Source organism: Schistocerca americana, chromosome 10 (assembly GCF_021461395.2).
Source record: "Schistocerca americana isolate TAMUIC-IGC-003095 chromosome 10, iqSchAmer2.1, whole genome shotgun sequence".
NCBI classification, from domain to species: domain Eukaryota; kingdom Metazoa; phylum Arthropoda; class Insecta; order Orthoptera; family Acrididae; genus Schistocerca; species Schistocerca americana.
The window spans coordinates 188,933,733-188,951,835 of NC_060128.1; the positions used below are offsets into that span (position 1 = coordinate 188,933,733).

The 18,103-nt window shown below is 41.3% G+C and overlaps 1 protein-coding gene and 1 long non-coding RNA gene across 2 annotated transcripts in view; both read left to right on the forward strand.

Moving 5' to 3' along the window:
- LOC124552743 overlaps positions 1-296 on the forward strand; it is a 35,686-nt gene extending 35,390 nt beyond the window's left edge. The window contains exon 3 of the long non-coding RNA XR_006967977.1: positions 85-296. This is a non-coding gene — a long non-coding RNA (uncharacterized LOC124552743). The remainder of the gene's footprint in view (positions 1-84) is intronic.
- Positions 297-15,069: 14,773 nt separating this feature from the next.
- Positions 15,070-18,103, forward strand: part of LOC124552376 (piggyBac transposable element-derived protein 3-like) — a 34,768-nt gene continuing 31,734 nt past the window's right edge. The window contains exons 1-4 of the mRNA XM_047126640.1: positions 15,070-15,076; positions 15,433-15,664; positions 15,750-16,699; positions 16,874-17,085. Coding sequence (XP_046982596.1) covers positions 15,070-15,076; positions 15,433-15,664; positions 15,750-16,699; positions 16,874-17,085 — 1,401 coding nt within the window. The remainder of the gene's footprint in view (positions 15,077-15,432; positions 15,665-15,749; positions 16,700-16,873; positions 17,086-18,103) is intronic.

An 18,103-nucleotide genomic window follows, 5' to 3' on the forward strand; every position in this document is an offset into this window, starting at 1 on the left:
CGGTTAGCGTGTAAATCATTTGTATTGTGATCACGTGCCAAGCAGAAATGCAGAGTCTTAAAAGTATGACTGTTGTGATTCCAGCGTTCCAGGAGACGAAGGTAAAGAAGAGAAGTGCAGCGGTGATGAAGAGGAGAGGGAAGTGGCGCTGGGTAAAAACGATGCGAAACCGCCGAAGTAGCGAGACACGGCGGGGCTTCCCGGAGCGCCCAGCTGTGGCGGGGCGTCCCCGCGCTGCTTGCGGCGGCCAGAACTTTTGTTGATGTTGATTAGTTGTTGCAACGCTATTTCTCCCTTTCGATTACAATAAACGAGTTAGTGTGCACGTCTAGACGTCACGCATAGAAGCACTGCCAACGTTTAAAATTGTGACATGACGAAGGCGGCGTGCAACAAACGTCAGGTTGGTGTTAAATGTACCACGTGCTCTAACACGCCAAAGATTTATTTCTGTGCCAAGGCAAAAAGTAAACCTACGTCCTGTACATAACGAAATATCGTACGTCCGGTTCCTCATTTTTGAACGTCGCTTGTTTGTGAGAAGCTAGCATTGCGTGTCGTGTGAGGAGGGGAATCGTCCGCCGTTGCGGAATTCCAGAGCGGAAGGACGGCGGCGTAGCCACACTGCGATGCTGTCGCTGCCGCACCACTGTCGTTGGAGTACGGAATCTGTGGGTTCGGGGGAACGGCAGTCGACACGGAGCAGGATCTTAACAGCCCCACGTGACTAGCCCCCGAGAGGACGGCCACGTTGTTCACTCGGCCGTGCAGGACGTACCGGCAGCAGCTCGACTTTGGAAGTGGGTTGGTTCGCAGCGAAACAAACAAGCATCGACACGACCGGCAGCGGCCCCGGCCCAGACAGCAAAGCAGCCAACAGCGCAACAAACTGTGTGCCTGGTAAAACTACTGATTTTTGAGTTGATACGTGAACGAGATTAACAGACAAGACATACATAGTTATTTATGTGGAAATGAGGCAAAAACGATTAAGAACGCGTAACTGCGATTAATTATACACTAATGGCTATTAAAATTGCTACAACACGAAGATGACGTGCTACAAACCCGAAATTTAACCGACAGGAAGAAGATGATGTGATATGCAAATGGTTAGCTTTTCAGAGCATTCACGCAAGGCTGACGCCGGTGGCGACACCTACAACGTGCTGACATGACGAAAGTTTCCCACCGATTTCTCATACACAAGCAGCAGTTGACCGGCGTTGCTTGGTCAAACGTTGTTGTGATGCCTCGTGTAAGGAGGAGAAACGCGTACCATCACGTTTCCGACTTTGATAAAGGTCAGATTGTAGCCTATCGCGATTGCGGTTTATCGTATCGCGACATTGCTGCTCGCGTTGGTCGAGATCCAATGACTGTTAGCAGAATAGAGAATCGGTGGGTTCAGGAGGGTAATACGGAACGCCGTGCTGGATCCCAACGGCCTCGTATCACTAGCAGTCGAGATGACAGGCATCTTATCCACACGGCTGTAACGGATCGTGCAGCCACGTATCGATCCCTGAGTCAACAGATGGGGACGTTTGCAAGACAACAACCATGTGCACGAACAGTTCGACGACGTTTGCAGCAGCATGGACTATCAGCTCGGAGACCGTGGCTGCGGTTACCCTTGACGCTGCATCACAGACAGGAGCGCCTGCGACGGTGTACTCGACGATGAACCTGGGTGCACGAATGGCAAAACGTCATTTTTTCGGATGAATCCAGGTTCTGTTTACAGCATCATGATGGTCGCATCCGTGTTTGCCGACATCGCGTTGAACGCACATTGGAAGCGTGTATTCGTCATCACCATATTGGCGTCTCACCCGGCTTGATGGTATGGGGTGCCATTGGTTACACGTCTCGGTCACCTCTTGCTCGCATTGACGGCACTCTGAACAGTGGACGTTACATTTCAGATGTGGCTCTAACCTTCATTCGATCCCTGCGAATCCCTATATTTCAGCAGGATAATGCACGACCGCATGTTGCAGGTCGTGTACGGGCCTTTCTGGATACAGAAAATGTTCGACTGCTGCCCTGGCCAGCACATGCTCCAGATCTCTCTCCAATTGAAAACGTCTGGTCAATGGTGGTCGAGCTACTGGCTAGTCACAATACGCCAGTCACTACTCTTGATGAACTGTGATATCGTGTTGAAGCTGCATGGGCAGCTGTACCTGTGCACGCCATCCAAGCTCTGTTTGACTCAATGCCCAGGCGTATCAAGGCCGTTATTACGGCCAGAGGTGGTTGTTCTGGGTACTGATTTCTCAGGATCTATGCACCCAAATTGCGTGAAAATGTAATCACATGTCAGTTCTAGTATAATATATTTGTCCAATGAATACCCGTTTATCATCTGCATTTCTTCTTGTTGTAGCAATATTAATGGCCAGTAGTGTACATCATCACCAGAACATTAGTAAACATAGCTGCTGACGTATTTGAAAAAATCGGTTGTTTTCTTGCGTATGAAGTGCTAGGGACACCTGGTGCATTTTCAAATGTACACTAGTTCTCTAGTAAAGCATGCACAGATTTCCAAGTAATATTTTTGTTCACAAACACTGAATCACGCACATCGCAGTCGGTTATATTCACACAATTTTCTGGTTCCGGCATAACTTGGAGAACAAATTGAGTGACTCGAATTTTTTTAATGGAATTCCTTTTGAATAGACCTCCAGTTTAAAATCATTATCCGTCACGACATGCACTAAGTAATGGCACTGCACACACAGATCTATACACATTGTAACAATGTAGTCTTCTCTCACTGTTTTTACCCAGTTCTTCTGTAAAGATATTGAATTAACTTTATCTTTCAGTTCCTGAACGCTGCAGTATCAAAGCCTGTTTAAATCCTCATTATAGCTGGCTGCACCAATCTTGATGCTTTCCTGCAATTCTGCTACCTCCAACGTGCTCATTTTTTTCTTCTGGTCTCTTTGTGGATGGTCCAGCATCTGAAGATAGGCAGGCTGGACACACCTGGAAAATGCCTGGCTTGACATTTCAACCAAGCCTATGTTTTGAAAATGGAGCACTTACAGGTTTTTCCGTCTGTGGGAGATGCTTCCCACATAATGTCGCTAGCTTTGAAATGCGTGCGACATGCCCGAAACCGAGCAGTGAAGTATATTAATCGGTATGCATGTGTAAGCATGCGTACGTAATGTGTCTCATAACGCAATCCATAAAAACGGAACTTCTCCGGTGCTTACACCTCGGGTTCTACTGGTGATAAAAAGGGAGGGTCAAGTGTTTTGGACAGTCCTTGGGCCAGGGACCGTTTGTACAGCTAACAGAATGATCGCCTCAGTGTTACTATCCTACAGTTCAGGGTCGAAGTTTGAATACTACACACTTCCTCCTCCTTTGGAAAATGGAGCAAATCTGTTGGTTCTTTCTGCATTTTATGTGGTCTGTGGTGGGTTTGATGGGACTTATGAAGGCACCATTAGTTCACGGGCTGTTCATCGGAAAACTGAAAAAATGTGTTTTATTTCTTACTATATTTTTACTTACAACAGCGGACCAAAACCCAGTCGAGGATTCAGAGACTGGCATGCACAGCAAATGGTTGTAATTTTTACGATGTTCTCGATCAAACTTGAAAATTTTTTTGATGTGTTTACTCGTTTCCGCGAGACAGAGCTTCATATTTGCCCTACTTGTAAACGTAAAATGCAGCGTGAGACGAAAACGTTCTTTACGAAGTGACGTAGCAAGGAGGAACGTTTTTTTGACATAATATCCTGTTTGATGTAAAAAATTAGTCTTGCGTTACCTCAGTTTCACATAAGTAGATGATATGACTTTTACTGACCTATAAATTTGTTTTCATATTACTTACATGCCTTGCTGCAGCCGGGAAAAGGAAGGAACCAGCGGAAAAATGCTCCTACAGGAGCACAAAAAATTATAAATTTCCCGCCTATTCAAAAGACTGCCTGAAAAGTGGGTAGCAGCTACCTCATTTCACCTTCCTTAGCCTCTTTAAAAATTTTCCCAGAAATTTTGTCGTGTGAACACATTTGTACATTTTTTAACATGCAACTCACCTCAAACTCCCCTAACTGTAACTCGCTTACACCCACTAGTCTGTCGCTGTAAGTCGCTCCCACTTGCCCTTTCTCAGTCACTCATTCAACCCAACTCCTGCCATGATCTCTTTTTTCGCCTCTTGATCACTGTCTGCTGTGTCACAGCCACAGTTCCCTTCGTTCTGCCCCACTACTGCAGTCTCCTCTCCCTGTCACTGTCTCCCTCTTGTTGCTCTCTCTCACCGCTACTCTCTCATTCCTTCCTTCCCACTGCTGCTGTCTCTTCTCTCACTATCTCTCTCTTTCTCGTTGTCATTGTCATGCACTCTGTCTCTCATTATCACTGGCTCTCATCCACTTCCACTTTCTCCTTCTCTTTATTGCTCCCCCTCTGGCACACTCTCCCTCACTCTTTTCCTAGCAAAGTCCTGCCACTGTCAACTATGTTGCACTACGATTGTGTCCCTCTCTTTCTCTCACACTACCGTTGTCTTCTTCATTCTTTCTATAACACAACCACTGTCTAATATCTTCCAGTATTTATTACTTTTCCTTCTCGTTGCCGTTCCACTCTCTTCTTCTCTCTCAGCTTAAAGACGAACGAATATGTCAGCATGCCAAAATTTTTGGGAAATTTTTTAAAGGTGCTGAGAAAGGTAGAATGGGGCAGCTGGTATCCCACTTCTCAGACAGAGTCTTTAAAACAAACCGGAAAAATTCACATTTTTTGTGCTCCAATAGCAGCATTTTTCCGCTGGTGTAGCAATATTTGACGTGTCTTCCTAAAGTGCAGGACCGATTTCAAGCAAACATGGTACACATTTCATTTCTGCCTGGAAAGAATTTCTGTGGTGGTGAGAACCCCCCGCCCCCCCCCCCCCCCCATCAAAGGGATGGAGGTGTGGGTGAATAAGCACATAATATCAAACCTTTACGTGACTTTTTTCTCGGTCACGACCACTGCAAAGTGATGAAGGAAAAAAAGTTTGTCGCTACTACATTTTTGCTGTTCGTGCAGTAAAACTGCCACTTGAAGCACAATGTGTTAATCTATTACTTCTTTACTGCTAACTGTATTCGTGACACAATTTGCAGACAGTATTCACATATGCCACTGAATGTATCAGAAATATTACTCCATTGTACGACATTACGTCTGCTGCATGAGAGGAAAATAAATGAAACAGACCAGTTCATTCTTACTTTCAGCAGACAGAAAACAAGGTAAGCATACAGACATTAATGATGTACTCTTCCGTCAATAATTCATTGTATCGTCGCATGGATTTGTTTTCGAAATATAGCAGTTAAAAATACAGAACTTGATCGCTTTAGTATGTAATAGTAGACGAGGGTAATGATGCACTAAAAGAGTACAGGTGTGCACCTCCGTGAAAAAGAAGCTGGGTGAAGCTGAAATGAAGGAGAAAGTAAGCAGTGAATTGGAAACAACAGACTTGGCTGAAGAATAAGTGTGGGAAAACCGTGCATGGGTGTCTTACAGAGCAACCAGTAAAGGAGAAACAAAGCAGAAGAGAAGAGGAAACACCAGATGCACTGGAGTATTGGAGGCTTGCAGCATTTGTAACGATGTGTATTTACAAGAAGATTACGATAACCGGTTCCAGTGGCGGCTTCTTATGATGTCCTAATGTGCTACAGCGTACTACAAATATCACACTAAAATTACGCGATTTCGCTTCGGATGCGAGCCGGAAATCACGCTAAAATTATACCATTACTCTTCAAACGCGGGACAGAAATCGCACTAAAATTAAGTCATTTTTCTCGAAATGCGTGCTCGTGTGCTAATGTAAAAGACGAAAACATGTTCAGCAGCGTTCTCTCCGCAATAACTAGAATCCAGTGTCGAGTGCTGGAACGACGGTCACCGCGCTACGATGAACTCACACGTCAGAGATGTGACGCAACTGTCTGGTTTCTGCTCTGCTTGCTCTGTTGTGACATCATCCCTTCCGGCACTGCAACTGCTGCGTCGCTCACAGCGACAGGTCAATCTATTTTTCTTTGAAATTGCGTGCAGCGTACTGTGAAAGCAGAGTATGATCACTTTTTTAAAGAGCTATTGTCTTGACGTCACTGCGGATGAGCGGTTCAAACCACAGACTGGTAGCGTGCGGACCTCGTTTCGACGGCTGCTGATAACAATATTTTTTCATTGTATCTCATTCCTCGCAATTTGCCTCTAATTAATTACAAAATTTAAAAACAACAGTTCACTTTACATGCGTAACATTAGTATATTCGATTTAGTTACGATTACTGCCATTGTAAGTAAAAAGTCTATGTAGGCTAGATATGAGAAAATTCAGTATGAAAGTGTTTTCTGTAAGTGATCTACTAAAGAGACCCTTTCCCTGTACATCTTTGGAGGAGACAATGTAGATGTACTTCAAATGTAAATGTAACAGTGTAGGGGCGTGGAACGAGGTTTACCAATTTGGCTTGAGTAACACTGAAAATTTCGAAATAGTTGCAAAATATTTTGATCAACTTCTTAACTGTCCAGAAACAATCCATAAGCTTGAATACTGAAACACTCGCGAAAATCTAGAAGTAGATTTATCCTCAACTATTAAAAAAATGAAAAAGTTATTAAAACCTTGTAAAGCTAGTGGAGGAGACTATTACAACTGAGCTTTTGTACTAGTCTATGCGAGAAACAAAAAAGAATTAAAATCAATCTTTCAGAAAATTTGGAAAACAGAAAAGCTTCCAGGAGAGTGGAACGTGGCCTTGATACATCCACTACATAAAAAAGGTAATAAACAAGATTTTAAAAACAACGGAGGAAATTCTTTGCAGCAAGTTGCATATAACATATTTTCAAGATTATACTAAATAACAGAGTAGAAGCAACACTGCAGTGTAATTCAGGTGAATATCAAGGTGGTTTTAGGAAGGAAATTCAGGTGAATATCAAGGTGGTTTAAGGACAGATCGTGTTATGAACAAATATTCAATCTCAAGTCAATCACTCGCCACAGGTTGCTGGTTTCAAAAGGACAGTATTTTTCTTTGAAACTGAGTGCAGCGTACTGTACAAGAGTAGAGTATGAGGGATTTTTAAATTGCCTTTGTCAGGTTTCCATCGTGGGCGATTGATCCAGGCCATAGGCTGGTAGTTCTGAAAACTGAGTTTGATTGCTGTAGATACCAACAGTTTGTTCTCGAGAATGTTAATGTATTGATTATATATTTAAACAGTTCAATTTATTTACATAAAATTAAGAGACTAAATCTAGTTATAATTCTACCATTATAAGTGAACAAACTGTAGCACATTGGTATACTTTTGCACTAACCACTATTGACCAGTTCACTGCTCCGTTGTTTTTTTTGAGTCATCAGTCATCCGACTGGTTTGATGTGGCCCGCCACGGATTCCCCTCCCTGTGCCAAACTCTTCATCTCAGAATAGCACTTGCAACCTGCGTCCTCAATTATTTGCTGGATGTATTCCAATCTCTGTCTTCCTCTACAGTTTTTGCCCTCTACGGCTCCTTCTGGCACCCCATGGAAGTCAGTCCCTGATGTCTCTTAACAGATGTCCTATCATCCTGTCCCTTCTCCTTGTCAGTGTTTTCCACATAAGCCTTTCCTCTCCGATTGTGCGCAGAACCTCCTCATTCCTTACTTATCAGTCCACCTAATTTTCAACGTTCGTCTGTAGCACCACATCTCAAATGCTTCGATCCTCTTCTGTTCCAGTTTTCCCACAGTACATGTTTCACTACCATACAATGTTAAGGCCTATGTTTGATGCTAGTAGACTTCTCTTGGCCAGGAATGCCCTTTTTTCCAGTGATGGTCTGCTTCTGATGTTCTCCTTTTTCATTCCTCATAGGTTATTTTGCTGCCCAGGTAGCAGAATACCTTAGCCTCATCTACTTCCTGATCATCAATCCTGATGTTAAGTTTCTCGCTGTTCTCATTTCTACTACTTCTCGTTACTTTCGTCTTTCTTCGATTCTTAGAATCACTACCTACAATTAGGAAAGAGCCTCATGAAGTGTGTTGCATCCGTGGAAAAGTAGGTACGTCAAAGAATTGTGATGCAGCTGTGTCTGGTGCTCTGGTTGAGATCACGCTGCGTGTGCTGGAGAAGACTCCCCAACACTACATTTGTAGTGACTGGTTATCCAAAAACTGTGCATATCGAAAGCTGTCGAAATGAGAGCGGCTTGCTGCAGCGGTTAGTGATCCCCTGACTACTGGAATAAAAGGAACCATTTGCTCGCTTGAGAGAAGTGTCCAGCTTTCTGCTTCCCAGATTACGTCCGTTTCTGATCAGACTTAGAGAAATATCCCGGTTCGTCAGACAGAAATTATGGCAACCCTGCGCTCAGCAGCAACGCTATGCGGGCAATGCGTTGTTCAGTGTCGCTAACTCTCCAAAACAAATTAGCTAAATGTGTCTACAAGAGGAAGACAAAAAAAATCTGAATTAAACTAAGGTGTATTATGCGCAGTTTCATTTTTACAATTATTGTAGCCTAACAGACTAGCGTGAATTTTTATTTCTTTTCGTAATTTGGTATCTTTTGGATATTACAGAAATACAAACAATTGACATAATTTGAATTACATATCCTTGATAATACGAAACAATAGAGATGCATTTTTAGAAGTTCAAAACGGATTAGATGCATCACTCACTATGCATGTTAATTTAAACATTAATTTGTATCCAAGAAACCTATATTACTTCATCCAAATCATCTGTGCATTGTAGTGAGACTGACACCTTAGCAAACTGCTTCACTAAAAGAAGATGGCTGTTCCTCTCCTGTTTATTGGAAATGTTAAGTGTACGACGTCTGATTAATCCTACATATATCAAAATCTCCTTTGTTTAGAAGTGATTCCTTCGTTTTTGTGAAGTTCAGATACTTTCCTTATGTCAGCGCAGATTCTAATAACAAACTTTCATGGGATATGACAGGATGTTTTGAAATCTTAGTTCAATGTAAATAACTTTCCTTTAATCGACATGCATTTTAATACCTTCCTACAGCCAAGGAAAAAAGCGCCCGAAAACAGCGAAATGATTGTGAGAATAGCCTTACTTCCGGACCTCACCCATTTGCCAGGTAGACGGTATTAAAGAGAAGCCAGAGTCAGCGCTGTTGTTGTTGTGGTCTTCAGTCCAGAGACAGGTTTGATGCAGCTCTCCATGCTGCTCTATCGTGTGCAAGCTTCTTCATCTCCCAGTACCTACTGCAATCTAAATCCTTCTGAATCTGCTTGGTGTATTCATATCTTGATCTCCCTCTACGATTTCTACCCTCCACGCTGCCCTCCAATACTAAACTGGTGATCCCTTGATGCCTCAGAACATGTCCTACCAACCGATCCCTTCTTCTAGTCAAGTTGTGCCACAAGTTTCTCGTCTCCTCAATTCTATTCAATACCTCCTCATTAGTTATGTGGTCTACCCATGTAATCTTCAGCATTATTCTGTAACACCAGATTGCGAAAGCTTCTATTCTCTTCTTGTCCAAACTATTTATAGTCCATGTTTCACTACCATACATGGCTACATTCCATACAAATACTTTCAGAATCGCCTTCCTGACACTTAAACCTATACTCGATGTTAACAAATTTCCCTTCTTTAGAAACGCTTTTCTTGCCATTGCCAGTTCACATTTTATATCCTCTCTACTTCGACCAGCATAAGCTATTTTGCTCCCCAAATAGCAAAACTCCTTTACTACTTTAAGTGTCTCATTGCCTGATCTAAGTCCCTCAGCATCGCCCGATTTAATTCGATTACATTCTATTATCCTCGTTTTGCTTTTGTTGGTGTTCATCTTATTTCCTTCTTTCAAGACACTGTCCATTCCGTTCAACTGCTCTTCCAGGTCCTTTGCTGTCTCTGACAGAATTACAATGTCATCGGCGAACCTCAAAGTTTTTATTTCTTCTCCATGGATTGTAATTCCTAATCCAAATTTTTCGTTTGTTTCCTTCTCTGCTTGCTCAATGTACAGATTGGTTAACATCGGGGATAGGCTACAACCCTGTCTCAGTCCCTTCTCAACCACTGCTTCCCTTTCATGCCCACTCGACTCTTAAAACTGCCATCTAGTTTCTGTACAAATTGTAAATAGCCTTTCGCTTCCTGTATTTTACCCCTGCCACCTTCAGAATTGGAAAGAGAGTATTCCAGTCAACATTGTCAAAAGCTTTCTCTAAGTCTACAAATGCTAGAAATGTAGGTTTGCCTTTCCTTTATCTTCTAAGATAAGTCATAGGGTCAGTATTGCCTCACGTGTTCCAACATTTCTGCGGAATCTAAACTGATCTTCGCCGAGGTCGGCTTCTGCCAGTTTTTCCATTCGTCTGTAAAGAATTCGCGTTAGTATTTTGCAGCTGTGACTTATTAAACTGATAGTTCGGTAATTTTCACATCTGTCAACACCTGCTTTCTTTGGGATCGGAATTATTATATTCTTCTTGGAGGGTATTTCGGCTGTCTCATACATCTTGTTCACCAGATGGTAGTTTTGTCAGGGCTGGCTCTCGCAAGGTTATCAGTAGTTCTAATGGTATGTCGTCTACTCCCGGGGCCTTGTTTCGACTTAGATCGTTCAGTGCTCTGTCAGACTCTTCACGCAATATCGTAGCTCCCGTTTCATTTAGCGCTAAAAAAGCTAATTTGGTAACACTGGCGTTGTTGCCCTCACTTGTCCGGCTGCCGTGTAGACGACGCGGAGGCGAGCAGTAGCACGCCAGCCACACTTCCGCACTAGTACACAAATTCCCTAAGTTTGACACAGAGCCAAGCAAATGGGTCGCAAGAAACTAATTGGGTGGGTGGTATGTTGTAGACACCTGAAGAAAACGAGAAACAGGATGCAGTGGCTTCGTCAGCTCAGCAGGAGAAGATACTATGTTGGGACATTCGTTGTAGTTTTTAACGACTAGGGAAACGTTGCTGATAAATTTTTCAGCTATTTTAGGGTGAGTATGCAAACCTTTGGCACTCAGCATGTAAGAATAAAGTTAAAATAGTTCAAACGGCTCTGAGCACTATGCGACTTACCGAGCGAGGTGGCGCAGTGGTTACTACATTGGACGCGCATTCGGGAGGACGACGGTTCAATCCCGCGTCCGGCCATCCAGATTTGGGTTTTCCGTGAATTCCCTAAATCGCTCCAGGCAAATGCCGGGATGGTTCCTTTGAAAGGGCACTGCCGACTTCTTCCACGTCCTTATCTAATCCGATGAGACCGATGATCTCGCTGTTTGGTCTCTTCCCCCCAAACAATCCTATCCACTATGCGACTTAACATCTGAGGTCATCCGTCCCCTAGAACTTAGAACTACTTAAACCTAACTAACCTAAGGACGTCACACACATCCATGCCCGAGGCAGGATTCGAACCTGCGACCGTAGCGGTGACGCGGTTCCAGACTGAAGCGCCCAGAACCACTCGGCCACTGTGGCCGGCATAAGAATAAAGGCCTGAATCCTAAGCCACAACGCATCCTTCAGAGAATGTATCTAACCTACACACATGTTGGCATCCACAAATAGGGAAAAGGGAAATCGAAATATTTGAAATTTTATTGTAATTTTTATTCGTGTCTCAAAGAACTTGAATGTACAAGGTGTTCGGAAATTCCCGTAACAATTTTCTAGGACTTGGCAGTGAGTACGCAATATCTGGAATAGGAACACATGTCCGGATTTCAGTTCAGGTGTGTGACGCGCCCACGTCTGCTGGGGGAAAGAGAAAAGTCTCACAGTTTTTGTCCCGGTATGCAGTAGAGTAGACACGATGGCGTGTACTACGTCAGATGGTCACCTGGTATCACTAAACGTCGTGTGCAAAGTTTAGTTTAGGACACTCCTGTAGAGAAAGAGGAAGATCTGCTGGCATGAGTTGTGGCTGCTGCACTACAAACTGGAGTGGAGAGTGTGTACCACAACAAGCTTCGTTGATGCAGTGTCTGTAACAGCGTCGGTGGTCACCTAATTGAGCCGCTGTTCTGTACGTACAGTATGTGCTAGGTACTTTTTTGCTTTGGAGCAATGTGAACACGATATGTTCCAAATGTTAATACAAACAAATCTGCTTAGGTGAGAAATGGATGTTTCGTTGTGTTTGCTTTTGAATTGTTACCTAATAATTGTATTGCGTCACGCCTAATCCAATTCCTCGAGCAGAAGCAGAAGCGGACGGGTCGAAAAGCTGATGTGGCGGAACCGGTTTATAGTGTTTCCTGACTTTAATTACTTGTAAATGATATTTCAGGTAGATAAAAAAAAATACAAAACCAGTTACCTATTGTCTGCGTAACAATTCGTTTGATTTCAAAAATGATTATCCCGGCTAATATTTGTCACTCTGCTAAAGAAATCTACACTTGACGTTGTGTAGAAATGTTGTCTGTAAAGTCGTGTGAGTGGCACTAAATTGCATGTAATTTATCACATTTTACACAACTGTTACTTAAGATGGAAGCACTTTTCTCTAGCAAAAGGAACATTTAGTCACAAAATACTACCGGCGCACAACACTGACGTATGTCTCCTATTAAAATATCTCATGTAAATCGTCCGAAATAATTAGACTTCATACATCAGCAAATAAGAAATTGATGTGCTGTGAGCACTATTTTTAAAGATTCAATCTGAGTTGAATTTTGTCTTTTAAAGTAGATTCGGGACCACCGGTGCCCATTTATTTCCATTCATTTATATCTAACAACATTTATGTTTGTTAAAATTCTCGATTCAAAACTGCCGCGGAGATATTTTTGCTAAGATGGCGGCAGACATACGATAATCAATTTATCCATTGTTATTTTCCATTCCTATTATATCAAGGTAATATAATTAGATAAAACTCTTTAAGCCTTTTATCTCTATTCTTTAGCATTTAAAATCATCTCGAATGAGAAATACCGTCATATTTTTTAGACCAGCTACTAGTAAACTCCGCTGTAAGTTACTAGCACTAACGGCTGCGCTCCTAATTGTGAGACTGAAAATTAACACTTAAAAACATTGATTAGATTGGATTACAATTGAAATAAATACAAGCCCACGTCTAGACAACAGCGGCTCTATTTTTCAAATAATAATTAACAATATATAGTTACAGGTTTTCTCTTTACAGACCTCACACGTCTTACGTCCGAACACTTCATCCGTTAGCACAGGAAGAACAACTGAACCATAATTATCACAGATAACAAAAGAAGATTATAATTTTCGTTGTCCATGAGTGTAGTTCTCTGATTATAATTTTAATTCACACAGAAATTAAATTATTACAGAAATAATGAAATAATTATCGTCATTTTTACACGATACAGTCCTTTTATAGTAGTATCGATAATATTTGTTGAAGTTTGTTCATTTAGTTCAGTTTAACATCTTGTGGCTAGAACATATTGTCGTGGATATTACACTGAATTGAAACCGTCGTAAAACAGTACGTTTCCCGACATGGGTTGCTGACCCAAACGTTATGTACTCATTCTCCTCTACAAGTCCTAGAAGTTTTTAACGTCGAACACCCTGAATAGTATTATGCATTTGAAAGATGTTTAAGAACCTAATATATATGTCTTAAAATATAATACTGTAGTAAATTCTTAAATACAAAAGATGTTTAAGAAGAAGCCTTAAACGTTTAATTTACGAAGTGGATGAGTTAAGTGATGAACTTTCGGAGTGTTCTGAGACAGCTACGGTGGTGACTACTTTGTGTTGAATGGCGTTCATGGGATGTGCTGGGAAAGTAATCCACACTTCAATCTACTGCCTTTCTTGCGTTTATCAATTTTAGAAACCATGTGTAACACTCTTGAGTTGTAATTTCGCTATTCGATCGTCGTCAAAACAGTCTGAGGACGGAATTAACCCACTGAAAAGTGACGCAGAATGGCACCAGTTACTTCGTGGTAAACTGGGTCTGGTTTTCTTCCTTTCGTTTTAAGTAATGTGTTGATTTCTAAAATGTTTCAACGTGCAACGTCCGTAATGATAGAAACAGGCATACCTTCGTATGAAAGGACGCAAACTACAACAAACATGTAAAAAAAATTGTAAACGCTAACAATGCTTCTCAATCAGCCTGTAATATAAGCAGTTTTACAAATTTTTTTTGGAAAAATTAATGCAGCAATCAACGAAAATCTTCTTGCCCAGTATTCATTGATCCTTGGACAACATTTTCTGACTCTTTAAAGAGAAATACAGTGATCATTAAGTCCCCCACGCGAGGAGTTACAGCTGCTCTGTTCAAAATGAGGTTTGTCCATGAGGCACCTCCTGCAGTCTTTTCTTACCTGAAGTAATAATAACAAAAAAAGAAACACTTTTCTTAATCTATGGGATATTGCGCACGGAGTAATGGCACAGTTTCGTTTTTTTAAATTTGAAAAAATAATAAAATGGCGGACGTTTGAAACAAAGACGTTAGTCAAGTCGTGCTTTTTATCAAGCTTTTTGCAACAACTAAAATAATCTAAAATAAAAAAACTAAAATAAGAAATTAGCCTGTTACTGCTTGCAGACAGGTCGAGGAGTAACTCAGCCAAATTTCGGATATATAAGTCTACCCGCAATCCATTCAGTCACTGACTGCAGTGCAGTGTGAGAGCGGTCTACCGTCTAGGTTGGCGTCTTGAGACGAAAGTGAGATTGAGAGGAACCTTCCTTTTTTACGAAAAATCCTGTATGTAGCAACAGAATTAAGTGACAAGCATTGATAATAGAATTAGTTAATGATTAAGAGAAATTTCGTGCTGGAAGTTTTCGACAAATGTTGTACTGTATATCCTCCTGAGACCTGATGTCCATTATAATGGACATCGAGTTTCCTGTCCTGCTGTCAGAGATTCTGCATTTTCCGTTGTAATACCTGTGGCACATTTGAATGGATTGTATGCTGCAGCCATCTGGCGGGAGAAACAGTCACTACGATCACTTGGCGCCAAGTAACAGCTTTGTTTACGACGTGTTACGATGGCAGGTGAGTTCCCCGTCATTATTGTGTTTTTTTCGAAACTTATTTGATGAAAAAAAGGACCTATTGTAGACAGTATCTATAAATGGTGCTTATACGACCTTTCTGTGCAATAAGGTTTGGTAGTACTGTGTATTTCCATAAGTTATTGTTGCAAAACAGTAATGTCCACTATAGCGGATGCTGGGACTTGCGGCCACATTTCTGAGCACTATTTCGTAGGAATTAATGGTGATTACCTTCGCTAATTTCCAATACATTTCGTGTTGTGACTGTTGCTCAATGACATTATGTGATGCACTACTATCATTATTTCCTGTAAGGAAAGTAGGCTCTATGTTAAAACAATCATTTTCTTAAAGGATACACATCAAAGCTCAGTTCAGAAGAAATTTTAGAACTTCTTTTGAATGGAGACGTGTCAGATCTTGAGATTAGTGAGGAGGAGGATGGTGATTTTGATCTGGCAGATGATGCTATGCAACAATCGAATGTTCCTTCCCCAAGTGAACAGAGTAGCAGCTGCACTGATAATTCTGATGATGACGAGAGTTCTTCGCAGAATCGCAGGATGTTTTGGGAGAAATGCGAAAGGTAAGTGAGATACCTTCTTGTAAACAATTTTCTATTATTCCTGATATTTTCGATCTTTCCTTGATGCTTTGTTTCCAAATTTCAGGTTTGAGGGACTCCAGGTTACCTTCTCGCCCACGGAAGTTGCAGAACATAATGAGAATCAGATCATGGACTACTTTCAGCAATACTTTGACTTGGCCTTTTTTAAGGATACTTCTGAACTTACCAATATGAGATATTTACAGCAGACTGGAAGGTCTTTAAAGCTGTCTGCCAAGGAATTGCGGGTATTTATTGGAGCAACAATACTAATGTCTTGTTTGAGATACCCTAGAGTTAGGATGTACTGGGGTAAAACAACAAGAGTTATTAGCATTACTGAAATTATGACTCGAGACCGATACTTCACCATTAGAAGTAATTTGAAGGTGACAGACGATAATGCTGTAACAGAGGAAACTAGAAGGAAAGATAAGTTGTGGAAAATAAGACCACTTTTAGAACGTGTAAAGAGAGCATGCCTCAGTTTACCTCGATCTCCTGAAGTGGCAGTGGATGAACAAATGATCCCGTTTACTGGAGCATGTGCAATAAAACAATTTGTCAGGGGAAAGCCAAATCCTGAAGGGCTCAAAAATTTTGTGTTGGCTGCTCCTTCAGGACTAGTCCTTGACTTTGAGATTTATCAGGGTAAAGGAACATTCCCAGAAGCTATTGGTCAACAATTAAAACAAGGAATAGGGGCCTCAGCAGTCCTCAGGCTTTGCCAGAGCCTTCCAGAAGGAACACATGTGTTTTTTGATAGGTATTTTACCTCTGTTCCGTTACTGGAATCATTGGCTGAAAAAACCTTGCCTGCCACTGGAACAATCATGAAGTCAAGAATACCCAGAGCAGTCCATCTGACAGCAGACAAGATTCTTGCAAATCAAGGACGTGGGTCTGTTGACCAGACAGTGAGAAAAGACAAACTCATTTCTATTGTAAAATGGTATGACCAAAAGCCAGTCACAACTGCATCGACGAAGGTTGGGAAGAACCCTATGGATCAATGTAAAAGGTGGTCGAAAAAAGATCGGAGATACATTCAGGTTCCCCGTCCAGCAGTAATCAGCTGCTACAATAAAAATATGGGTGGCATAGACCTGATTGACAGAATGATGAGTTTTTACAGGATCTGCACCAGAACCAAAAAGTGGACCGTAAAAACTATTTTTCACTTCATAGATCTGGGAATTGCAAATAGCTGGATTCAGTACAGAAGTGACAGAATTAAGAACGATGAGCCAAAGAAGAATATCCTGCAGTACCTTGATTTCAAAATTAGAATTGCTGAGCATTTGTTAAGGGGCCAAGAGGAACAACATTCTGATGAAGATGATGAGGAGTCAACTCCTAAAAGGCGAAGATTACTGCCGCCACAATCACCTTCACCTTCTGTAACCTATTTACCAGAAATGACAGGGTTGAAAAATAGCATGAGGTGTAAGAACAGTGGCTGCACTAAGAAAACCAAAATAAGGTGCAAAGGTTGTTCAGTTTTCCTCTGTCTGACATCACAGAAAAACTGTTTCTCTGAGTATCATCAGAAATAAAACTGTCAAAATTTGTCATTTATTTTAATTTTTAAATTTATATTAATTATTTTAAATTAATAATCAGTGTGTGATTCAAGTAATATCTGCATAATAAGACTGTATTTTGTTCAATAAACTAAAAATAAAGTACTTTTTTTACATTTTCAACTTTCTTTCTAATGTTTACTTATACATCTCCAAGACCCAGTGTCCATTGTAATAGACACTTTACTTCTTTTCTAATGTTTACTTACATGTCTCCAAGACCCAGTGTCCATTGTAATGGACACTTCAGAAAACCATGAATTTAAAAGAAAAAAAGAAAATTTTTTGCGAATCTTATTTCACTACCTTCTGTTTAACAGGTACAGAATATCTGTTTCCAAAAAAATCATGACAGTTGTCGCCAGGTCTCAGGAGGATATTCTCCACACTCCTAAGCACCGAAACAAACGAGTCAAAGCGTCTACATTTATTTCCTCGAAAATATAATATTTATAAACATATCAAACAGTATTCCGTCATCTATCAGGATTACATCCGGGATATTTTTAATTCTCGTTCCGCTATTTGGGCTGACAACCTCTCAGCCATTCTCAATGTGAGTCGCTTGCAGGATTTTTAAATTACTTTATACAATACTGTGAAGTAATCATGTGCGAGTACCCCAGTGAACTGTGTGTAAAGTGATTTAAAAATCTTGTAAGCAACTCACCTTGAGACAAGTTGTAAGGTTGTCAGCCCAAAGTATAGGACCAACTATATCCAGGATGCGCGCCCGAAATATTCGATCCTAAGGGTAAAATTAAAGAAACAAGCAGAACAATATTTCGAAGCCAGTAAGCCTTTTAACTTTGCCCTTTGTTTAATTTTTTCTTTC